This window comes from Leuciscus leuciscus (assembly GCF_965113295.1).
Source record: "Leuciscus leuciscus genome assembly, chromosome: 2".
NCBI classification, from domain to species: Eukaryota; Metazoa; Chordata; class Actinopteri; order Cypriniformes; family Leuciscidae; genus Leuciscus; species Leuciscus leuciscus.
The window spans coordinates 13,447,353-13,467,514 of record NC_138726.1 but is presented as its reverse complement, the minus strand read 5'-3'; the positions used below and the strand labels follow the sequence as shown (position 1 = coordinate 13,467,514).

The 20,162-nt window shown below is 35.8% G+C and overlaps 1 protein-coding gene across 11 annotated transcripts in view; it reads right to left on the bottom strand.

The window, feature by feature from the left end:
- Positions 1-20,162, bottom strand: part of LOC309484925 (adhesion G protein-coupled receptor L3) — a 326,392-nt gene that overhangs the window by 121,700 nt on the left and 184,530 nt on the right. For all 11 annotated transcript variants that reach the window (XM_082151409.1, XM_082151416.1, XM_082151415.1 and 8 more), the window contains one exon: positions 19,901-20,010. In XM_082151409.1, coding sequence (XP_082007535.1) covers positions 19,901-20,010 — 110 coding nt within the window. The remainder of the gene's footprint in view (positions 1-19,900; positions 20,011-20,162) is intronic.

The window sequence follows — 20,162 nt, the reverse complement described above, 5'->3', positions numbered from 1 at the left end:
ATAAAAAAGTGAATTAGTCCTCAGACGCCATGTCCGTAATTTATAGCAAAACAATTTGGCATTAATTGAAATGACTTAAACTTCCAAGTTGATTGTACTTAAAAATGACAGACAGCAACTTGCGTCAATACGGTCGTGACTAGCTAGTTGATTTATTGAACGTTGCATCGTACTACGGTAGTTAAGCAGCGAGTTACGTCGCTGTACGGGAAACACACCCCTGGTTGATCGACCTCCAGTAGTGGATCATGTTTCTGATAGCAGGGGAAAACAAAATCAAAAGCTAAATCAAAATAATATGCAACTAATCACATAATAATGCAGTTACGATAATAAATAGTCAAATAACAACTTTTAAAAGGGAGGAGAAAACACTTCCCATTTATTGTGGTGTCAATTTCAAATGTCTTTACTCAAATTTTTTATCAATTTAAAGGTACACTATGTAATTGTTCGCCACTAGAGGTTGTATATTCAAAACAAAGGAGTAGCTTGATGACGCCTTAATTTCGCAGAATCATGGGAGTTGTGTCTTCACCTCTACAGCCGGTGGAGAATACGACGGGCAGAAATCATATTCATGGATGACCAGGACTGTATTAAAGATGTGTTAACGTTATGAAAGCCATTGGAGCGGAACGAGGCCGCTGGAGCGATTTCTAATGAGAAACAAGCACGACACTCAGCTCAAGAGCAGTGGAGCTTTTATTATGCTTCCGCTTCTTTCGGTCATGTGTATGTGGGGTAACGCAGCGCTGTTTTATCATATTATATACAGTACAGGCCAAAAGTTTGGAAACATTACTATTTTTAATGTTTTTGAAAGAAGTTTCTTCTGCTCATCAAGCCTGCATTTATTTGATCAAAAATACAGAATTTTTTTTTATATATTGTGATATATTATTACAATTTAAAATAATTGGTTTTCAATTTATCATACTTTAAATTATCATTTATTTCTGTGATGCAAAGCTGAATTTTCAGGATCATTACTCCAGTCTATCACATGATCCTTTAGAAATCATTCTAATATGATGATTCATTATCAAAGTTGGAAACAGTTCTGCTGTTTAATATTTTTTCATAACCTGTGATACTTTTTTAGTATACTTTGATGAATAAAAAGTGAAAAAAAAAAATAAAAAAAAAAAATAATAATTTTTAAAAAAGAAGCAAATATTTTAAAAATAGAAATCTTTTGTAACAACAATTTACACTACTGGTCAGTAATTTGGGGTCAGTATTTTTTTTCTTTCTTTTTTTGAAATAAATCAATACTTTTATTCAGCAAGGATGTGTTAAATTGATAAAAAAAAGTGATAGTAAAGAAGATTTATATTATTAGAAAATATGTTTTTATTTTGAATAAATGCAGTTCTTTTTAACCTTTTATTCATCAAAAATATTAAGCAGCAGAACTGTTTCCAACACTCATAATAAATCAGAATATTAGAATGATTTCTAAAGGATCATGTGATAGACTGGAGTAATGATCCTGAAAATTCAGCTTTGCATCACAGAAATAAATGATAATTTAAAGTATAATAAATTGAAAACCAATTATTTTAAATTGTAATAATATATCACAATATCAAAAAAAAAAATCTGTATTTTTGATCAAATAAATGCAGGCTTGATGAGCAGAAGAAACTTCTTTCAAAAACATTAAAAATAGTAATGTTTCCAAACTTTCAGCCTGTACTGTACATTTGAGTGTGATGAAAGTTGTTATAATGCAACTCTGTGCGTTCGCTCGGCGGCTGCTATATGAGACACTTGTTACACACTGCAGTGAGCTAGATCGATATTAGGCATGGTAAATATGGTACTCGCGGTAAATCAAGAAAATGAGATTTAAACAAAAAGACTAATTGTGTTGAGCTGTATAACAATGATTATTTTTCTGTCGATGAATGTATCAAAACAGTTGCTCACCTGTCTAATACACAATATATTAAAGCGTCTTTGGTGTTTCCATGGTTTCTACAGAATAAAACCGGAAATCGAGAGTAACGCGTGTATGATGTCATTGATAGGCGACGCACGGACACGGTCCGTCTCCTGGTTAAAACTGCTTATTTCTCTGGATTTAAACATTCATAGAAACATTTGGGATAATGTAAGTACACAAATCAACAAAATATAGAACATTGTTCTAGTGGTTTTTGGATATTTTGAACTAAAAATCTTACATAGCGTGCCTTTAATGTGAATGATATACCAATTTCTTTAAAAAAAAGTGTGTGTATGTGTGGTTGTGTGTGTAAATAAAACTATTTTGGTTCATATTCATCTGCCACTTGGCAGAAGCTGGTCAAATTAGACAGATGCCAGCATGGATGGGATGTGTGATGTGCTACAAAAATAATCATGACCCAGTGTGTTTTGTGTGATGAGTCAACGGCTGCTGAGAACACGAAACGATCAAGATTCAAGAGGCCGTTGGAAACCAAAATGGTAACATTTCCTATTCAGCCTGCCAAGTTAATGTTTTGGAATATTTCATGTGCAGTTCATGGTGATATTAATACGTTTGTTTTTAAGGGCTTTTTTAGTTTTTTGTTTTTTAGTCCTGAAGCAGAACCAGTTGTGAAACACTTAATCAGACCAAATGCAAAACTGCCTGAGATCTACACATCTGGAAATTTGTAACTCTGTGTTAGTGTGTGTGTGTGTGTGTGTGTGTGTGTGTGTGTGTGTGTGTGTGTGTGTGTGTGTGTGTGTGTGTGTGTGTGTGTGTGTGTGTGTGTGTGTGTGTGTGTGTGTGTGTGAGAGAGAGAGTTATAGCAGTTCTTATGTTCTGTTTCTCATCTGATGGTGTCACCCTGAAGGTTAGCAGCACTATCATCATAATGATGTCATTTAAAATGCTGTCAGCTCATTGGCTGGGTTATTGATTGGGCTTCACTGGATGTTTTAAATGGGAATTAGATTATGAATATCATTACTGTTAAAGTGCTAACGGGGGTTTGCGAGCACTTAGCCGATACACTGATGCTATAAGATCTAATTACCTGGCAGATGAAAAAGGATTCATAATATGTATAGGCCTGAACAGACAAACTCAACGTACGCGTGAAGCGTTTTTGAATGCCGAGGCAAATTCAACAACAAATGCTGCCGTATTTGAAGCTAAATTATACAAGTTTTGTCATAAATTCAGGATGAAACTAATAAATATTAATTAAATGTTTTTTAGACATTCTCTGTCTTGCATTATTGCATAATCAGCAAACCTGCATATCAGTGAGTGTGCTTTGATGCAAAATCTTAATGTGATTATGATTAAAGTTTACAAAATGGACAAAGGTTACAAGTTGTTTAAACAAAAATGTATTGATTGTTCTCTGCTTGCAAACAAAATGTTCATTTCAAACAATATTTTTTTTCTTGTGTTTTCTCTTTTTTGACCAGATAGGACTTTTTTAAAAATCTTAATCAGTATTTCTATACTGAGTATAAACATTAGTGTTTTGTTGTGCTTGACACCTCACTAATAATAATTTAATAATAATTTAATAACTAATTTAACTACATTTTCAATAGTGTGACAGTAACGCAGTACTTTTCAAACAATTGAAGCTTTCCCAGTAATAATACTTTTTTCAATGGATATTGCACATTATCGCGATCTGAAGCAATAATAAAACCTCTCTCTCTCTCTCTCTCTCTCAAGTCACATTGAGAAGTCTGATTCATTTTAATGAGTTCCCTTGGACTGTTCATTTAAATTGCTTTTAAATGGTTTCAAAAACGAGTCATCTCTAGTTTCCCAAGAGGTCCCTTCAAAACATTTTATGACTTTTTTTTTTCCTAAATACGTTTTTAATGAAATAAACATGCTGATAATTTCTAATTTCTATTCAGTTATGTAAATTAGGGTGTTTGTTTGTTTTATTACTATTTACTATCATTTCAAGTGTTAGCTCATTTGCATGTGTTTGCAAGTTTGATGCTGTCTGCCTAATTGAGTTTTTGCGTGCCTATAAATGCAGCTTTGAATTTTTTTTATTTTTTTTTATTGTATATAGATATAATGCTAGTGCAAAAAAAATAAAAAAAAATAAAAAGAATAATAATAAAAAAAATAAAAAAAATAAACCTCTCCTTTAAAAACACAAACATTAATTCATGGCATCACGTTGCACTCATATTCATCCAATAAAATGCTTTGTAAAATATAAATGTCACATGATGACACAAGGTTGTTGTTTTTTTTCCTACATTTTCAGCAGCACCAGAAGAAGAGCATTATAACACACATGAACTGAAATGAGGGTGAACACTACGAGGAAAACATGAGCCCACCACAGCACCATCTCCGCCACATACATAACATTTCCTCCAATAACATATAATATTACCAAACACACAGTGTGTTTGACTTTTAAATATCACTGTAACATAGAGCCAGTGTCACAAATAATTTCTCTAGTAATTAATAAATGTATGATGGTTTAATTGAGAAAATGTTAAACATGTTGCGAGGGAACCAACATACAGATGCTATACGAGGTGAAAGAAACACGTCTTTACCTTTCTGTTCCACCTCTATTTTTAGGCATGGAGGAGAAAAAACAGAGACAAAGAAAGAATATCAGAGCAATAAAATAATGATTGGACTTTTTCTTCTTTTCCAGAACAACCTGAGAATAAAAGAAACCATAAGCATCTGTTCTTGTGTTACACTGAAGTCGGGTGCAAACTGTGTGATTTTTGCTTGTCCTTTATGATTGTTGCTTGTCAAATTGTGTGACATCGGACTGTCAGACTCTATGATACACATCTTTGTCACGATTGACAGTGTCAGACTCAAGCAAGATTCCCCAAATTTGCCTCAGATTTGTCTCAGAATTCATATGTTGTGCACCAGACTAAACACAAGAAATAAAACATATTTGCGTACCAGCAAACCATTCAGCAGAGTCCTGTGGAGAAACAGAAAAACTCAAATTATAGTGTGTGTGTGTGTGTGTGTGTGTCTCTAAGGAAGGAGTACTGTAAATGAATAAAACAGTGAGTTATGAAAGAGAATTCAGCATTGAAATCAAACAGTGAGACACACGCTGACATATCACATCATTAATCACATAAATCTGTTTATGAAACAACATTCATACAGTAATTTGTTAATGTGTATGTGAGGTTTACTTAACTAAAGTTTAAGGACAAACAATAGCTTAGAAGTAAGAGAAATCTCACAAAACCTGTTTTCAACCTCTGTTTCTATTTCAAATAAAAGCTTATCATTAAAAAAATAAAAATAAAAAAAAACATCGTTCAGTATGTTTTGGTTTACGAGGACACAGGAAGGACAGAGGAGGACAGGGGAAGGACAACCACCTTAACGTTGTAATCACATATGCCAGATCACACACACACAGACACACACGCACACACACAATAGCTAAATGTGTGTTTATACGCAAGTATGTATGATCTGTTCAATAATCATTTATTTTGATAAAACAGGATTAACCAGATTACCACCCAAACAGTAAAAAAAATTAAAAAGCCAGCTAGAGAGAACTCTTTTATAAATCCTTATGAGCTGCCTTGTTGTCCACATTGGTAGACACCTTTTAATGGTCTCCATAAGATCCCTAGCATTCTTGACTCAATTTTAATGGAAATGATTGCATAATAGTTTCATGTTTAATGGGTTATTTAATTCAGAAAATGTATTTTAAAGTCCCCCTGTGGTGAAAATCAAGTTTTTAATGTTGTTTATATGTCTATCTATGTGGTGTTTTTAATATGCTTTAAGACAAACCATGTGCAAATTCATAAATCAACACGATTGCTGAGTATTTTCTCCTTAAAACTGCAGTGAAAGAAAAACGGTTTGAAATCGCCAGAATTCCTTCCGTCACAAAAAACCTTGTAACCAATCACGTCACGAGGGGGGCGGGCTTTAGCATATCATTAACTATGACCGCTCTGAAGCAGTGGAGTCTCAAGAGAAGCCAGGTTATCCTGGTAAATTTTTCTGTTGATATGAAAAATTGGGTACTTTTAGCAATATAGCGGGTGAATTATGTATATGATGTATATTATGATGTTATGATGAACTATATGCCTGACGTTCTATGATGTTCAAAGCATTTATAAGGATGCTGATGTTTAAAAGGTAGACTGAGATGGCGAACGGGAACATGGTTTGTGTAACATTAGCAACACATTATTAGCTGTTTGATAACGTCGTCAAGCAAAACGCTAATCATATATATATATATATATATATATATATATATATATATATATATATATATATATATATATATATATATATATATATATCTATATCTATATCCATAGATCCGTGTATACCTAAATGAAGCAAGGGTGTTAATCTGAATTAATCTAAAAATATATATATATATTTTAAAAAAATCACAGGAACATTTATTTTTTTTAAAGGGGTCATATAATGCCATTTTTGTACAAGCTAATATGATTCTTTATGGTCTAAATTAAAAGTTTGTAATATACTTTAATTAAAAATTCTCATTAGTATTGTAAGAAAACACTAATTTTACCTGGTCAAAAACAGCTCTGTTTTCAGCATGCCGTTTGAGTGCATGTGTCTTTAAATAATGAGCTTTGCTCACCCCGCCCCTCTGTTCTGTGCGTACACCGTTTGTAATAATAACACAATAACCATAATGCGTTGTTCATTATAAACGTGGGATTATGAATTATATTGAGAACGTCGTACATAGAAAACATGTCGTAATGTACCCTGAGTGTAAAAATAGCCGCATTCATCGTGAAGCGTGCAAGCGATTTGCAAAGATTAATATAAATATTAATATAAAGGTTAATAAAACGTTACACTCACTTCAGTTCTCCTGGAGGTGCAGCAGGAACACGAATAGTTGGTACCAATCCTTTTTTCAGGAGCAGCTTCTTAGCAAAAACAGCTTTATACTGACCTAGTTTGTAAAGCAGTCTGGTGTGTGAAATGATTCACGCGCGCAAACATGAAAGCATTGACGTTGATCGTGAGTAATATTCCCTTCGAAAAAAAACTCAGCCACTGCGTCTTCAGTGGTTCGGATTTAGGAACATCAATATGACTGCTGTGTTCGTTATTGCACCGAAGAACAGAACACCGCCATTCTGCTCATAGACAGTGCTCCACGCGGGCTATGATTGACAGCTCGCTCACGAGCAAGGGCGGGTCTGTGTTGAAACGCTCCTGTCAATCAGCAATTGTGGGAGGGGCGTCGATTTTGTGACGTCACAATATCGAACAGCTTGATTTGAGATGGGGGGGAAACGTATAAGAAGATTAAAAAAAAAAAACCCTGGATGGATTTCTATCATTTTATGATGGTTGTGTACAGGCACTGCCAACACACATTTCAGTACAATCAACATGTAAAAGTGCATGTACCATTATATGACCCCTTTAAATATGTCATTTTGGTGATCAAAGATGAGATTTAAGGGATACAATTATTGACTACAGGGGGACTTTAAATTAAACGTGCTGCGTAACACACTAGAAAAAACCTCAATGGTTCTCGCACATCAAGCGAACATGTTTGAGCTTCAGTTTACCACAACTGATGTGCGAGTTGATGAATATTTATATGTGAATAAAAGCCTAAATTAAATCTGTTCATCATATAAAGCGATCAAGTATCTTCAGAAAATTCAGATTAAACCCCTCAATTCATAAGGATTAGTTTTACGATCTCTTCATGAACTTTTTGAAGCATCAAAGTGTCAGCATGCGTAGCTGTCTATGGAGGGACAGAAAGCTCTCAGATTTCATTAAAAATATCTTCATTTGTGTTCTGAAGATGAACAAAAGTCTTACGGGTTTGGAACGACATGCGGGTGAGTAAATGATGACAGAAACTTAATATTTGGGTGAACCAAAATGGTAAGTGGGTAAGTAAATTGATTCACAATCTAATTAAAAATTATAGAACAAACACGGATAAATGTAACCATTTAAAAAATTCAAAAAAAGATGTTTTATTATTGATTTGTACTAAATAATGTTAACTTGACTGACTGCTTCATTTTCCACTAGACAAGCACCTTATCAGATTGTGGAACTGAGCTTCTATTTCTGATTCATTCATAAATGTGCTCATGTTGGCATGAGGCAATGTGGGCGGGGCTTATTGACATAAGGTGTCAGAAGACCCCTGAAATCAAGGTCACCATAGCGAGGACCAGCAAGTTGCCATGGACACCACTCTGCTGCCATGGGGGACCAGCTGGGTTTCATTGTCCAAGAGAAATCATGTAATTGTGAGACAAGGTCATTTCTCTAACACACACACACACACACACACCTCAAACCAGAGGGTAGCAAAGTGATCAGAGATTCAAAGACTGCAAGGAGATAATTTTTAGGGGTGTGTCTGTAGCACAACAGCTCAAAATCACACTACACAAATTCAACATGAAAAGGAACGTGAGACGAGGCCCCGCCCACAAGCTGTGATGTCATACATAAGCCTATTGCACCTTTAAGTGTGAACTGAAAGTAATGTTTTTGGAAACTTAACTGTATTATAGTTAATTTTTTTATTAAATGTATATTTAAATGTATCTTTAGTGTAATTTCATAATTGCACTGTTGTACCTGCAGTTCAGTGGTAATCACACTAAAATATGTCTATTTAAATTTTAAAAAAGGTTGGAATTTAAAATATATTAACTTTAAAGATAATATCGTATGAAATATAAAATTAGAATAGGGTACTTAAAATTATAATCAAATTGTACTGTCGAGCTTATTAATAAGCATTTATAGTAAACTAAAAGAGTTGAAATATTTTTGTAATTACATTTAAAATTATAATATCATATTATTATGATAATATATAAAATTATAAAAATATAATCAAGTACTTGACGTGCTTTAGCATGTTAGTCAACACATCAAAAAAAGTGTACTTCACTAAAATATGACGAAAGATTATTAGTTAAGAAACTGTTAAATACTCTCTTTAAATTGCCTTTTATTTCATTAATATCATTATCTGCAAGTAGTTTTTATTTTAATAAAATTTTTTACTTTTACTTTTAAAAGTGTACATTCAGTAAAGTTATGTGCACTAGTTTTTCACAAGGGACGAGACTGACAGTGAAGTTATTTTAGGTAATACTATTTTATTTAGCACATTCTGGGCTGAAATATTCTCGGCTCGCGAGTGACGCTCCTACTGTCATCCTTTCCCACCACCTGTCATAGAAACTTTTCATCATCCAATCAATTCCAGATGAATCCATCTCATATTTTATCTTTGAATATGCTGCTTCCCTCTGAAATGTATCACATTACGTAAGTAAAATGTGAATGGCATTTCACACTGACTTTAAGTCTGTGCTAAACGGCTGATTAGAAGCGTGTTTTGTCTCCTGATTTCAGTGAAATGCTTCATTAAGAGCAAGAAAACAGGTGTATTAAGAGCCATTTTCAAGTTGTCAGATAAAGTCCAAACTAGCAACAGCCTTAAAGTCGGATTAAACCGTTTGCTATTTGACCTCTAAGGTGGCGGGGCAAGTGTTGTTGTGGCCTGTCTATGCAGTGAATTATGAATGAATCAAAATGTGTGTGTAGCTGATAAGAGTAAACATATTAGAGCATGTCAGCACAGATGATTTAGCGACTACAGGCTATTCCACTGGCTGAGCTGAGCACACACACACACACACACACACACACACACACGTCAGAGTGAATCCAGCACATTTCCTCAAGTGTCCAGGTGTCTTCCATCACTACAGGCAACTACATCACTTGAACCATGTCAATGCATCAATCACCAAGGCAACCGTGTTACAACTAGCATGTCAATACATGACAATCATTTTGACTCGCAGAGAGAGAGACAGAGTGGGGTCATGACAGCTGTCAACAGCATGTCCGGGAAAAGAAATACAGTCAAATCAAAGAAATACGTTTTTAAATAAAGTCAATAAAGCCTTTTGATTTATTTCACATTATTACTACTACTACTACTACTACTACTACTACTATTTGCATGCAGACATTGTCCTCATGAAAATTAAGCAAATATCTCATCAAGTAAAAATGTAACTGCTATGCTGATGACACACAGCTCTTCCTCTCCTTTCAACCAGATGATCCCACAGTAGCTGCACGGGTCTCAAGCTGTCTGGCGGACATCTCCACATGGATGAAGGAACATCACCTGCAGCTCAACCTGGCAAAGACTGAGCTTCTCGTCCTCCCTGCCAATCCATCTCTACAGCACGACTTCACCATCCAGCTAGAGTCATCATTAATCACCCCATCAAGATCGGTCAGAAATCTTGGAGTAACGTTTGATGACCAGCTGACCTTCACTGATCACATTTCAAAGACAGCTCGATCATGCAGGTTTGCACTGCACAACATCAGGAAGATCAGGCCTTTCCTAACTGAGCATGCAACACAACTTATCGTCCAGGCCCTGGTCATCTCTAGGCTTGACTACTGCAATGCCCTTCTGGCTGGACTCCCAGCATGTGCAACCAAACCCCTACAGATGATCCAGAATGCTGCAGCTCGTCTTGTCTTCAACGAGCCCAAGAGGGCCCACGTCACTCCTCTGTTCATCTCTCTACACTGGCTACCTCTCGCTGCTCGCATCAAGTTCAAGGCATTGACGCTTGCTTACAGATCTATCACAGGCTCAGCTCCCTCCTACTTTCACTCACTTCTACGAGTCTACATCCCTACCAGACACCTACGATCGGTCAACGAGCGACGTCTCGTGGTTCCATCACAGAAAGCCACAAAATCACTTTCCAGAACATTCTCATTCACAGTTCCATGCTGGTGGAACGCTCTCCCCACCCTCATCCGGAATGCAGAATCCCTGACAACATTCAAAAGACAGCTGAAAACCAATCTCTTCCGTGAGCACTTAACCTTATAGAAAATAATTCCTTTCCCTTTGAAAAATCACTTATCAGGCTTATGCTACTCTGAATAATACCTGAACTTCGTATTTTGAGCACTTCTTGCGTTGTTGTTGCTTTTGCCTCTTTATGATGACTCGCTGAATTTAGTCCTAATTTGTAAGTCGCTTTGGATAAAGGCGTCTGCTAAATGACTAAATGTAAATGTAAATGTATTTATTTATTACATGTTATTATTAATAATAATTACTAATGGTTACTAATTATTATCATTATTATTTATTTATATATCATTATTATATATTTAATAATGATGATAATAATAATATTGTTATTATTATTATTGTTGTTATTATTATTATTACTATTAATATAATAATAATAATAGCTATTATTATTATTAATCTAAAGGGATAGTTCACCTACCTCTAGAGTTGTTTCAAATATGTATGAATTTCTTTCTTTTGCAGAACAAAAAATAAGATATTTTGAGGAATTGACGGGCCCCATTGTACGGAGCCCCTAAGGGGACATGGGGGTGGAAAAAATATGAGATGGGAGGAAAAATAATAACTCAATGGTTTTGCGTTCACTCGCAAATGTTTAGTGTTCCCCTGAGAAACTTTGCATTCCCTCGCAAACACGTTTCCATTTGCTCGCAAAACCTTTGTGTTCTTTGCGAGTGAACGCAAAGTTTCTCGGGGGAACCAGAACATTTGTGAGAGAAAGCAAAAAACGAAAAAAAAAAATATTCCTCCCATCTATTTTTTTTTCTTCACCATGTCATTTTAGGGGCTTCATACCATTGACTTCCAGTATGAAAAAAATATATACTACCTGTATATATATTGTAAAAATATATACTACTTGAAGGGCCTCAAGGTCAATGAGGCCCTTCAAAATCGTCTTTTGTTTTCAGCAGAAGAAAGAAATTCATACAGGTTTGGAACAACTTGAGGGTGAGTAAATGAAGAGAATTTAAATTTTTTGGGTGAACTATCCCTTTAAATTGTAAAGCCTTTATTTACAGTATGCTGATTTACAGTAAATAAAAATGCATTTTTGCACTTTATTTGTAATACATCTAAGGACAGTCATCACAAAAACAAAACAAAAAAAAAAAGAACAAACTCGTAAGCATTTGAACACATTATGTTATGTAGGGGTCTTTTTCATTCTTCTGTTCCTGAATTTTCATTCCTGAAGCTCAATGGAAAAACATGACGCTAGCGACACCAAGGTCAAGCTTTGTTTCCACAAACACAAAGTGAAAATGGACCTTGAATAACGGTATACATTGCTTCAGATAAAGCGTAAGCCTAATGCAAAATGCCATTTCTTTTTTATTTTGTGCTGAAATGTCACTCAGACATTTGGTCAGATTCACCCGTCTCAGACACAGGAGACCCTGACAGCACTTAAAAATCTAAAAATGAATGGATGTTGTGATGGTGGTGATTGTGCTTGATTGCTGTAGTGCGTCTGGAGGGTTTGTGAGTGTGAGAGTTAAGGGGAAATTAAGTGCTTTGGGACTGTGATTTCCACCGAACTGCAGGATCAACAATTAACGCTTGACACCAGCTCTTTACAAAGTCAAACACACAAACACGGACTATGGAGAACGACTACAATGGCAAATGCAAATGATAATATCTTTGCATCTTATTGGCAGGAGCTTCCTGTTGGAACCGTTTGCAATTAAATGAAAATGCATTATAGTTTATGTTTATATTAAATGCGATTAGTTGAACTTGAGAGAGTTTTTTGACACTTTTAAGTACATCTGTATGTAATTTCATAATTACTTCAATTGTCTTTGAAATATGGTTAAAATGCACTGTGGAATGTCCTGACAAGCATTTATAGTAAACTAAAATATACATATTGATTGATTGATTGATTGATTGATTGATTGATTGATTGATTGATTGATTGATTGGTTGCAGTTCCACCTTTGTAATGATGTTGCTGTTTAGTGCATTTAAAATATATTCACTTCAAATTCAATATCGAATAACACACTGCTGTTACAAATACCATCATATTAAAGTTATTTACATGTGCTTTAGTATGTTAGTCAAGACATTAAAATAAGCATACTTTAAAGCACCATCTTAAAGAGACTTGACTGGAATTTGTTTCAATATTTTCAATAACTTACAGACATAATGGTTCACTGGAAATCAAAATATGTTTGTAGTCCATATGTAAATCATATGGCTGATTGTGGATTAGGGAATTACAAACAATTTACACTTTCACAGTGAAAGACTGTCTGCCGTCTTTAAAATACTTAAATTTTAGTTACGGTGGTTAAAACTAGGCTACTTACTTTGTGCACAGTTTAAATGCACAAATATATCTACTGTAGCTGCTCGCTGAACTGAAGAGAGAGAGTCCAGTAGTCACGAAACATAACCGGTCAATCTCACTCTTCACACTTGATCAAAACCACACAGAAATACCAGTCAGGTGTATGAAATCCCCTCACACACACACACACACACACACACTGGCAGAACATGTTCAACAGCAGGTGTGAGTTTGAGGTGTTGATGCGTGAATAATCCTTCTGAATTAAAATCGAAAAGGGCCAGCTAATAACGAAAACTAGATTAACAAGGTTAAAAGCGTTACCATGCTACAGCAGTTATTTGACTTAGACACATAACCATGCATTTCCGTTAAAGGGAACAAAATAGGGTCTGAAACTTTTTCCCCTCTTCTTTTCCTACAAAAGATCAGTGCTTAATGTCAATCATCAACCTCAGGATATCAAATGAAATACCATATGAGCAGTTTTATTTGTTATCTTTTTGTTATGAGGTCTGTAGTTTTTGCTATTAAAGTTACTAAAATGTGGGATATATCTAAAGATTGATATGACTTGACATGACATTATATGATATCCTCCCATCCCATCCCATCCCATCCCATATCCTATATCCTATATCCTATCCTATCCTATCCTATCATATCCTGTCCTGTCCTGTCATATATCCTATCCAATTCAGACTAAGAATCACCATTTTAAAGGGGGGCAGGATAATTTGATGTGTTTAAAACTACTGACTTTTCAAGCGCAGTTAATTTTATACTAGATAATAATTTTAGAATACATATCTAATAGTTCTCACAACAACAGCAGGATTGATGTCTCTACTGCTTTCAAATAATTGGACCATATTCCTGAAGAAAAAAATCGTTGAAGCGATCTGTGCCCGAGTTATTGTGTCGAAACGCAGACTCGACTTCTGTTCTGGCCACATGTCCTCTTCAGGGTCAAAATTCAGACAAGCAGATGAAACATGGGACTCATTATGGGTCTCGTTGATTCAATTACTGACCTAAAAACAACCTAAATTAATAAACCCACAAGGCTATCGTTTCAGTCTCTGTATATCCATAATCTGATACTGATTTTATCCGCATCCTCTGTGGACAGTTGGATCGAAAAGCTTCCAGAAGAGCCAAGCCGTTTGGAAAGGAGATTTAGATTATTTCCGCGAGCTGCTTGTGGGCGCAATCTGTTTTCCAGCGCGGCGGCGGTCTTCAGCGCTGTCCACATTGATTATATTCTGTGATTTTGGGGCGAAAGCCCAGCAGACGCTTATTTGGATGCTCTGATCTCTCCAAATCTCCTTTGAACCTCTCAGCGCAGCTTGCCGGGTCACAGGAGGGGCGGGTGAACACGTCCAGAAACAAGCCGATGTCTTGGCTCTGGTTTTAATCGGATTCAGACTCAACCGATACCTGTAATCACCTGCGTATGATAAACACCTGATGGCATCCAGATACTGCCAAGACCAATTAACTGGCGTTCAGAATCAGGGTAATTAACTGCTGATTGGTTGCACATCACACAGCTGCATACGAGCAAAAGGTCGGCAGACGCCAATATGACCAGCCTACTGGTTTCCACGCTCGGATCGCATGCTCTGATTGGACGACACTCAACGAGGCGGTGTTGTGCAAACAGCGGGTCGTCCTGGTAACTCTGCGACAGGTAAAGGAGCATGTGCTCACAGATTGAGCACAGGTGTTGTTTGTTAAAAGGCCGATGATGGCGAATCGTCTGGCAAGACTACAGAACATTGAATGCGAACTGCACAGAGCGATATCAGCTTATGCACGGAAGATTGATTACGGCGAGAGAAAGACGCAGGTGCAAAAAAACCTGCCAAAACAATCAGCTCTCATTCTATTGCCCTCATAAAGGCCAGAATCCATAAAGCGATTCTCTCTATGCAGACACACAAAAGACAAAGGGGCCGCATCTGAACACACACAGGCACAATGCATGCTGGGCCAGCCATTCTCTTCAGTCCTGCTGAAACGGCATTATTGGGAACTGGATTTAAGGCGAAAGTAATTAAGCGCTAATTAAATATCTGTGGTACACCTGGTAAAGAGTCTGAACAGACCATTGGCTAGATATCGGCAGTCAATGTGAAGACAGCCGTTATTTGTCCCTCGCTCACTGTGGAACAGCTTCCATTTTTTAGATTTTAATTAGTTCGCAACTGCTTGGAAACACACTAAAACAGAAGTTGACGTCAGAATACTCTGCACATTAAACGGGCAAACAAGTGTTTTAAAATCAGAACTATTACACGGTTGATTTGGAAACTGTGTGAATTGATGATAGATGATGGTGAGAGTGTGCTTGTGTGTGTGTGTGCTTCAAAAACTCTTCAGGAGAATTGAAGGTCAAACCTGAAGTACATAATAATGCCACCATGAGCCCCAGACACCAACAGCAGTGTCCATCACTCAGGGTCAGCATGAACACAAAATCACCTTCACTGTCCCGGTGCGTTTTGTATTTGATGTGTAATGGGAGAGACGCTGGCTGTCAGTCAGACACTCACTGGTGGTCTTTCTCAATGAATACTAACACACGTCAAACTCTCTTATCAAACGCCTTCCCTACAGCAAAAACATGATACCTACCAAACGGGTTTCATATTTGTCCCCCTGACCAAATATCCTTCTCTGACTTCAGTATTTTTCTCTTTCTTCGATCAAACCAAGACCTGATTACAGACATCACTTTCACCTGACCTCAGATGCCCCGCCCACTAGGTTTCAAGAGCCCCGCCCATCTGTTCTCTCTGTGGATTTCAAAAGCTCCACGCACTTCTCTTATCTGTTTGGAGTTCAAAAGCTATACGTCGCTTTCCCTTATCTCTGACTCAGAATGCAAGTTCAGAATGCATGTTCAGTATACAGCATACTACCTACTATATATTTTTTTTAAATATGCTAAAAGAGTAGGCTACAGATTATGAATCAATAAATATTTCCAACTGCAGCATGCTACATTGTTGTCACATGCCTAGCATGTTTAATTCTGAAAGTTTGTCCACCTATTGTCTCAGAGATTGTTTTTTAAAGTTATCTTGCATTTTACTAAAATTTTGAAAAACTTGTTGCAACAACAAATCAAATTTGATATTGCTTATAAATGTTGATAAAAAAAAAACACTTAGATAGTTGTATATGGCACATTTTAGTAAATGTTATTATCGTATGCACTCGTGTTGTGCACACTGCATACTGAATACAGAAATTCTCAGAATAGTGTGTGAAACAGTATGCATTATGCAGCACTGTTTGCACTGTTATGACGTGACCTCATTACATGTGTCACACATTACATGTTTAATTCAGTGAGTTTCATCTCACAAATAAAAATAGTTATTTTTGCAATTATTGTATTGCATGTACACTATCGTTGAAAAGTTAAGGGTCAGTACTTTTATTTTTAACGAAATACTGTTATTCAGTAAGGATGCATTAAAGGGTTAGTTGGTTCACCTATAAATGAAAATTCTGTCATTAATTACTTGCCCTCATGTCGTTCCAAACCCGTAAGACTTTTGTTCATATTCGGAACACAAATGTGACCCTGGACCACAAAACCAGTCACATGTCGCACGGGTATATTTGTGGCAATACCCAACAATACATTGTATGGGTCAACATTATCGATTTTTCTTTTAATGGCAAAAATTATTAGGATATTAAGTAAAGATCATGTTCCATGAAGATATTTTGTAAATTTCCTACCGTAAATAAATAAAACATTTATTTTTGTGAGTGAATGCAGCACAATCATGAACATAAATGGACAACTTTAAAGGCGATTTTCTCAATGTTGCGATTTTGTTGCACCCTCAGATTCCAGATTTTCATAATAGTTGTATCTCGGCCAAATATTATCATATCCTAACAAACAATACATCAATGGAAAGATTATTTATTCAGCTTTCAGATGATGTATACATCTCAATAAAAATGAAAAAAAAGGCCCATGTGACTGGTTTTGTGGTCTAGGGTCACATATAAATATGTTTTTAATGAAATCTGAGAGCTTTCTGTCCCTCCGTTGACAGCTAGGCAACTACCATTTTGACACTTCAAAAAGTTCATAAAGAGATCATAAAACTAATCCATATGAATTGAGTGGTTCAGTCCAAATTTTCCAAAGAGACTCGATCGCTTTATATGATGAACAGTCTTTTATTCACATATAAACATTGATCAGTGGACATAAACAGCAGTTCAACCGTACATGCTTGACACGCTAGAACGAACCTCTTGCTGAAGCTCAAATGTGCTGCCAAACACGAGAAAAAAACTCAATGGTTCTCGCACATCAAGAGAACATGCTTTACCTTCAGTTTACCACAACTGATGTGTGAGTTGATGAACAGATTGAATTTAGGGTTTTATTCACATTTAAACATTCATCATATAAAGTGACTGTATCTCTTAAAAAAAAAAAAGTGGACTAAACCACTCAATTCATAAGGATTAGTTTTATGATCTTTTTATGAACTTTTTGAAGCGCCAAAGGGTCAGTTGCGTAGTTGTCTATGGAGGGACAGAAAGCTCTCAGATTTCATCAAAAAGATCTTCTCAATGACGCAATGAGCAGAAGAGACTTCTATTAAAACCATTATAATATCTCATCAACTCCAACATTTTGAGAGTATAATGCAGTAGATTTCCCCAGGTATTTTCCGTAAACTTCCTGTTTTCCGCCTTGCTCTGCAATTACAAGCTCCGCCCTTTTCTACCTCTTCATTACTGAGTTCATTCATCTAGCCTTCCTCCACTATCTGATGCTCTCTTCATCAAGCCTTTTTCACTATCCTTTCATGCGGGAGCAGAATGACAGATTTAATATGCGCTGAGGTGCATTTGTCACTGATAATATTATTATAAACAGGCGACATGTCTCTGGCATAAACACACGTGAATGAGCTCTGACAGTGATAAATAAACGCTATCTCAAACATCCTCTGGATAACTCAGATTAAATTACACATGTGAGACTTTGAGGATTCAAGCCATCAGACGAGTTGTTCCGTTTGTGTTGTGTTAATTGACAATTTGATATTCATATTCAAGGAATCATTCACCTAAAAGTGAACATTCTGCCATTTTGAATTACTGGCATGACATTGTAAATGTTTTAAATTCAAAAATCCAAAATGTGTCTAATTTCCATGTAACAAAAGTGAAGAATAGCATCCATCAAACTCAAAAAAGTACAAACCCACTACAAAAGTTGTTAAATTCCAGTCATGAAGAGTAATGCTATTATGTTTTCTCTTCTTTTTTTTTAAGAGTTAAATGAAGATTCTTCAAGGTTCTACTTTTGTGTTGAACAGAAACAGATTGATCAGATTTTTTTTAAATCTACATTTTTTGCATGACTGTAATATTTCACCCCAAATATTTTTGAGTTATTTATTTATTTATTTATTTATTTCAGAACATATACTACCATTCAAAAGTTTGGGGTCAGTACGATTATTTAATGTTTTTTGAAAGAAGTCTCTTGTGCTCACCAAGGCTGCATTTGTTTGATACAAATACAGTAAAAACAGTGAAATAATATTACAATTTAAAATAACAATTTTCTATTTGAATATATTTTCAAATGTAATTTATTCCTGTGATGCAAAGCAGAATTTTCAGTATCATTACTCCAGTCTTCAGTGTCACATGATCCTTCAGAAATCATTCTAATATACTGCACAAGAAGTGTTTCAGATTGTTATCAATGTTGAATGTTGTGCTGCTTCATATTTTTGTGGAAATTTTTTTTCAGGATTATTTGATGAAGAGAAAAAAACAGCATTTATTTGGAAAACTAGAGAACTTATAGAAATAGAAAACTTTTGCAACATTATAAATGTCTTTACTGTCACTTTTGATCAATTTAATGCACCCTTGCTGACTAAAAGTATGAATTAATACAAAATAAAAAATCTTACTGAATCCAAACTTGTGAATGGTTGTGTAAAGCCCTGCATTTGTGCAAATAGCTAGCATAAAACTTCCTTGTTTCCTCAGTCGCTTTATCTGCAACAATTAAACTCAATTCACTGAACAGTGAAGCTAGTGCGGCTTTCATTTATCAGAAAAGACGAACACAGGCGTAAGGAAAAGCTAACAGAGTAAATACCACAGCTTGTGCACAGGTATTCCTGCAGGTAGATGGATGCGACACATCGGTCTCATAACTAAAGATACAGAAGAGCGAATCTATCATGGCCAAACGCTATCATTAGCTATCTGGCAACTTACTCATTTTGACAAAGTGCAGCGCTTACATAGTTTATCACAGAGCTCACAGTAACCAAAGTCATCACACAAACTTTCACACACACACACAAACACACACACACACACACACACACACACACACACACACACACACACACACACACACACACACACACACACACACACACACACACACACACACACACACACACACACAGCAGATAGGAATGGATGAGTTCAAATGAAGGAGAGACTTTTAACTGCGGGAAAAAGAAGGGAATAAATCAGTTATTACGTTGACGTTTCCCACTGAGCTGCAAGAAAAAGATTTTGTAATATTTAGGGTGACATGATCTCAAAAAAAAAAAAAAAAAAAAAAAAAAGAGATGCAGGGACGTTAATGTTTTTTTCTGATACATACTGTATGGGACGCACTCATACTGGACTTCCAGGTATTTGTATGTTCCAGGGCAGGGATCCGGAAACGCATCTGGTCCAGCCACGACAGCGCACTGCGTCCGGTTATTACACCTGAAAACACACAAACAGATGGAACAATGATCATTAGTGGGATCATTACTATTGCTGACACTTGATGACATTTATAACCTTTAGTAATGCACTTGGGCACGTGATGTAACTCATCCTGCACTGTTTGAGAAGAAAAACAAAAATCTGATTTC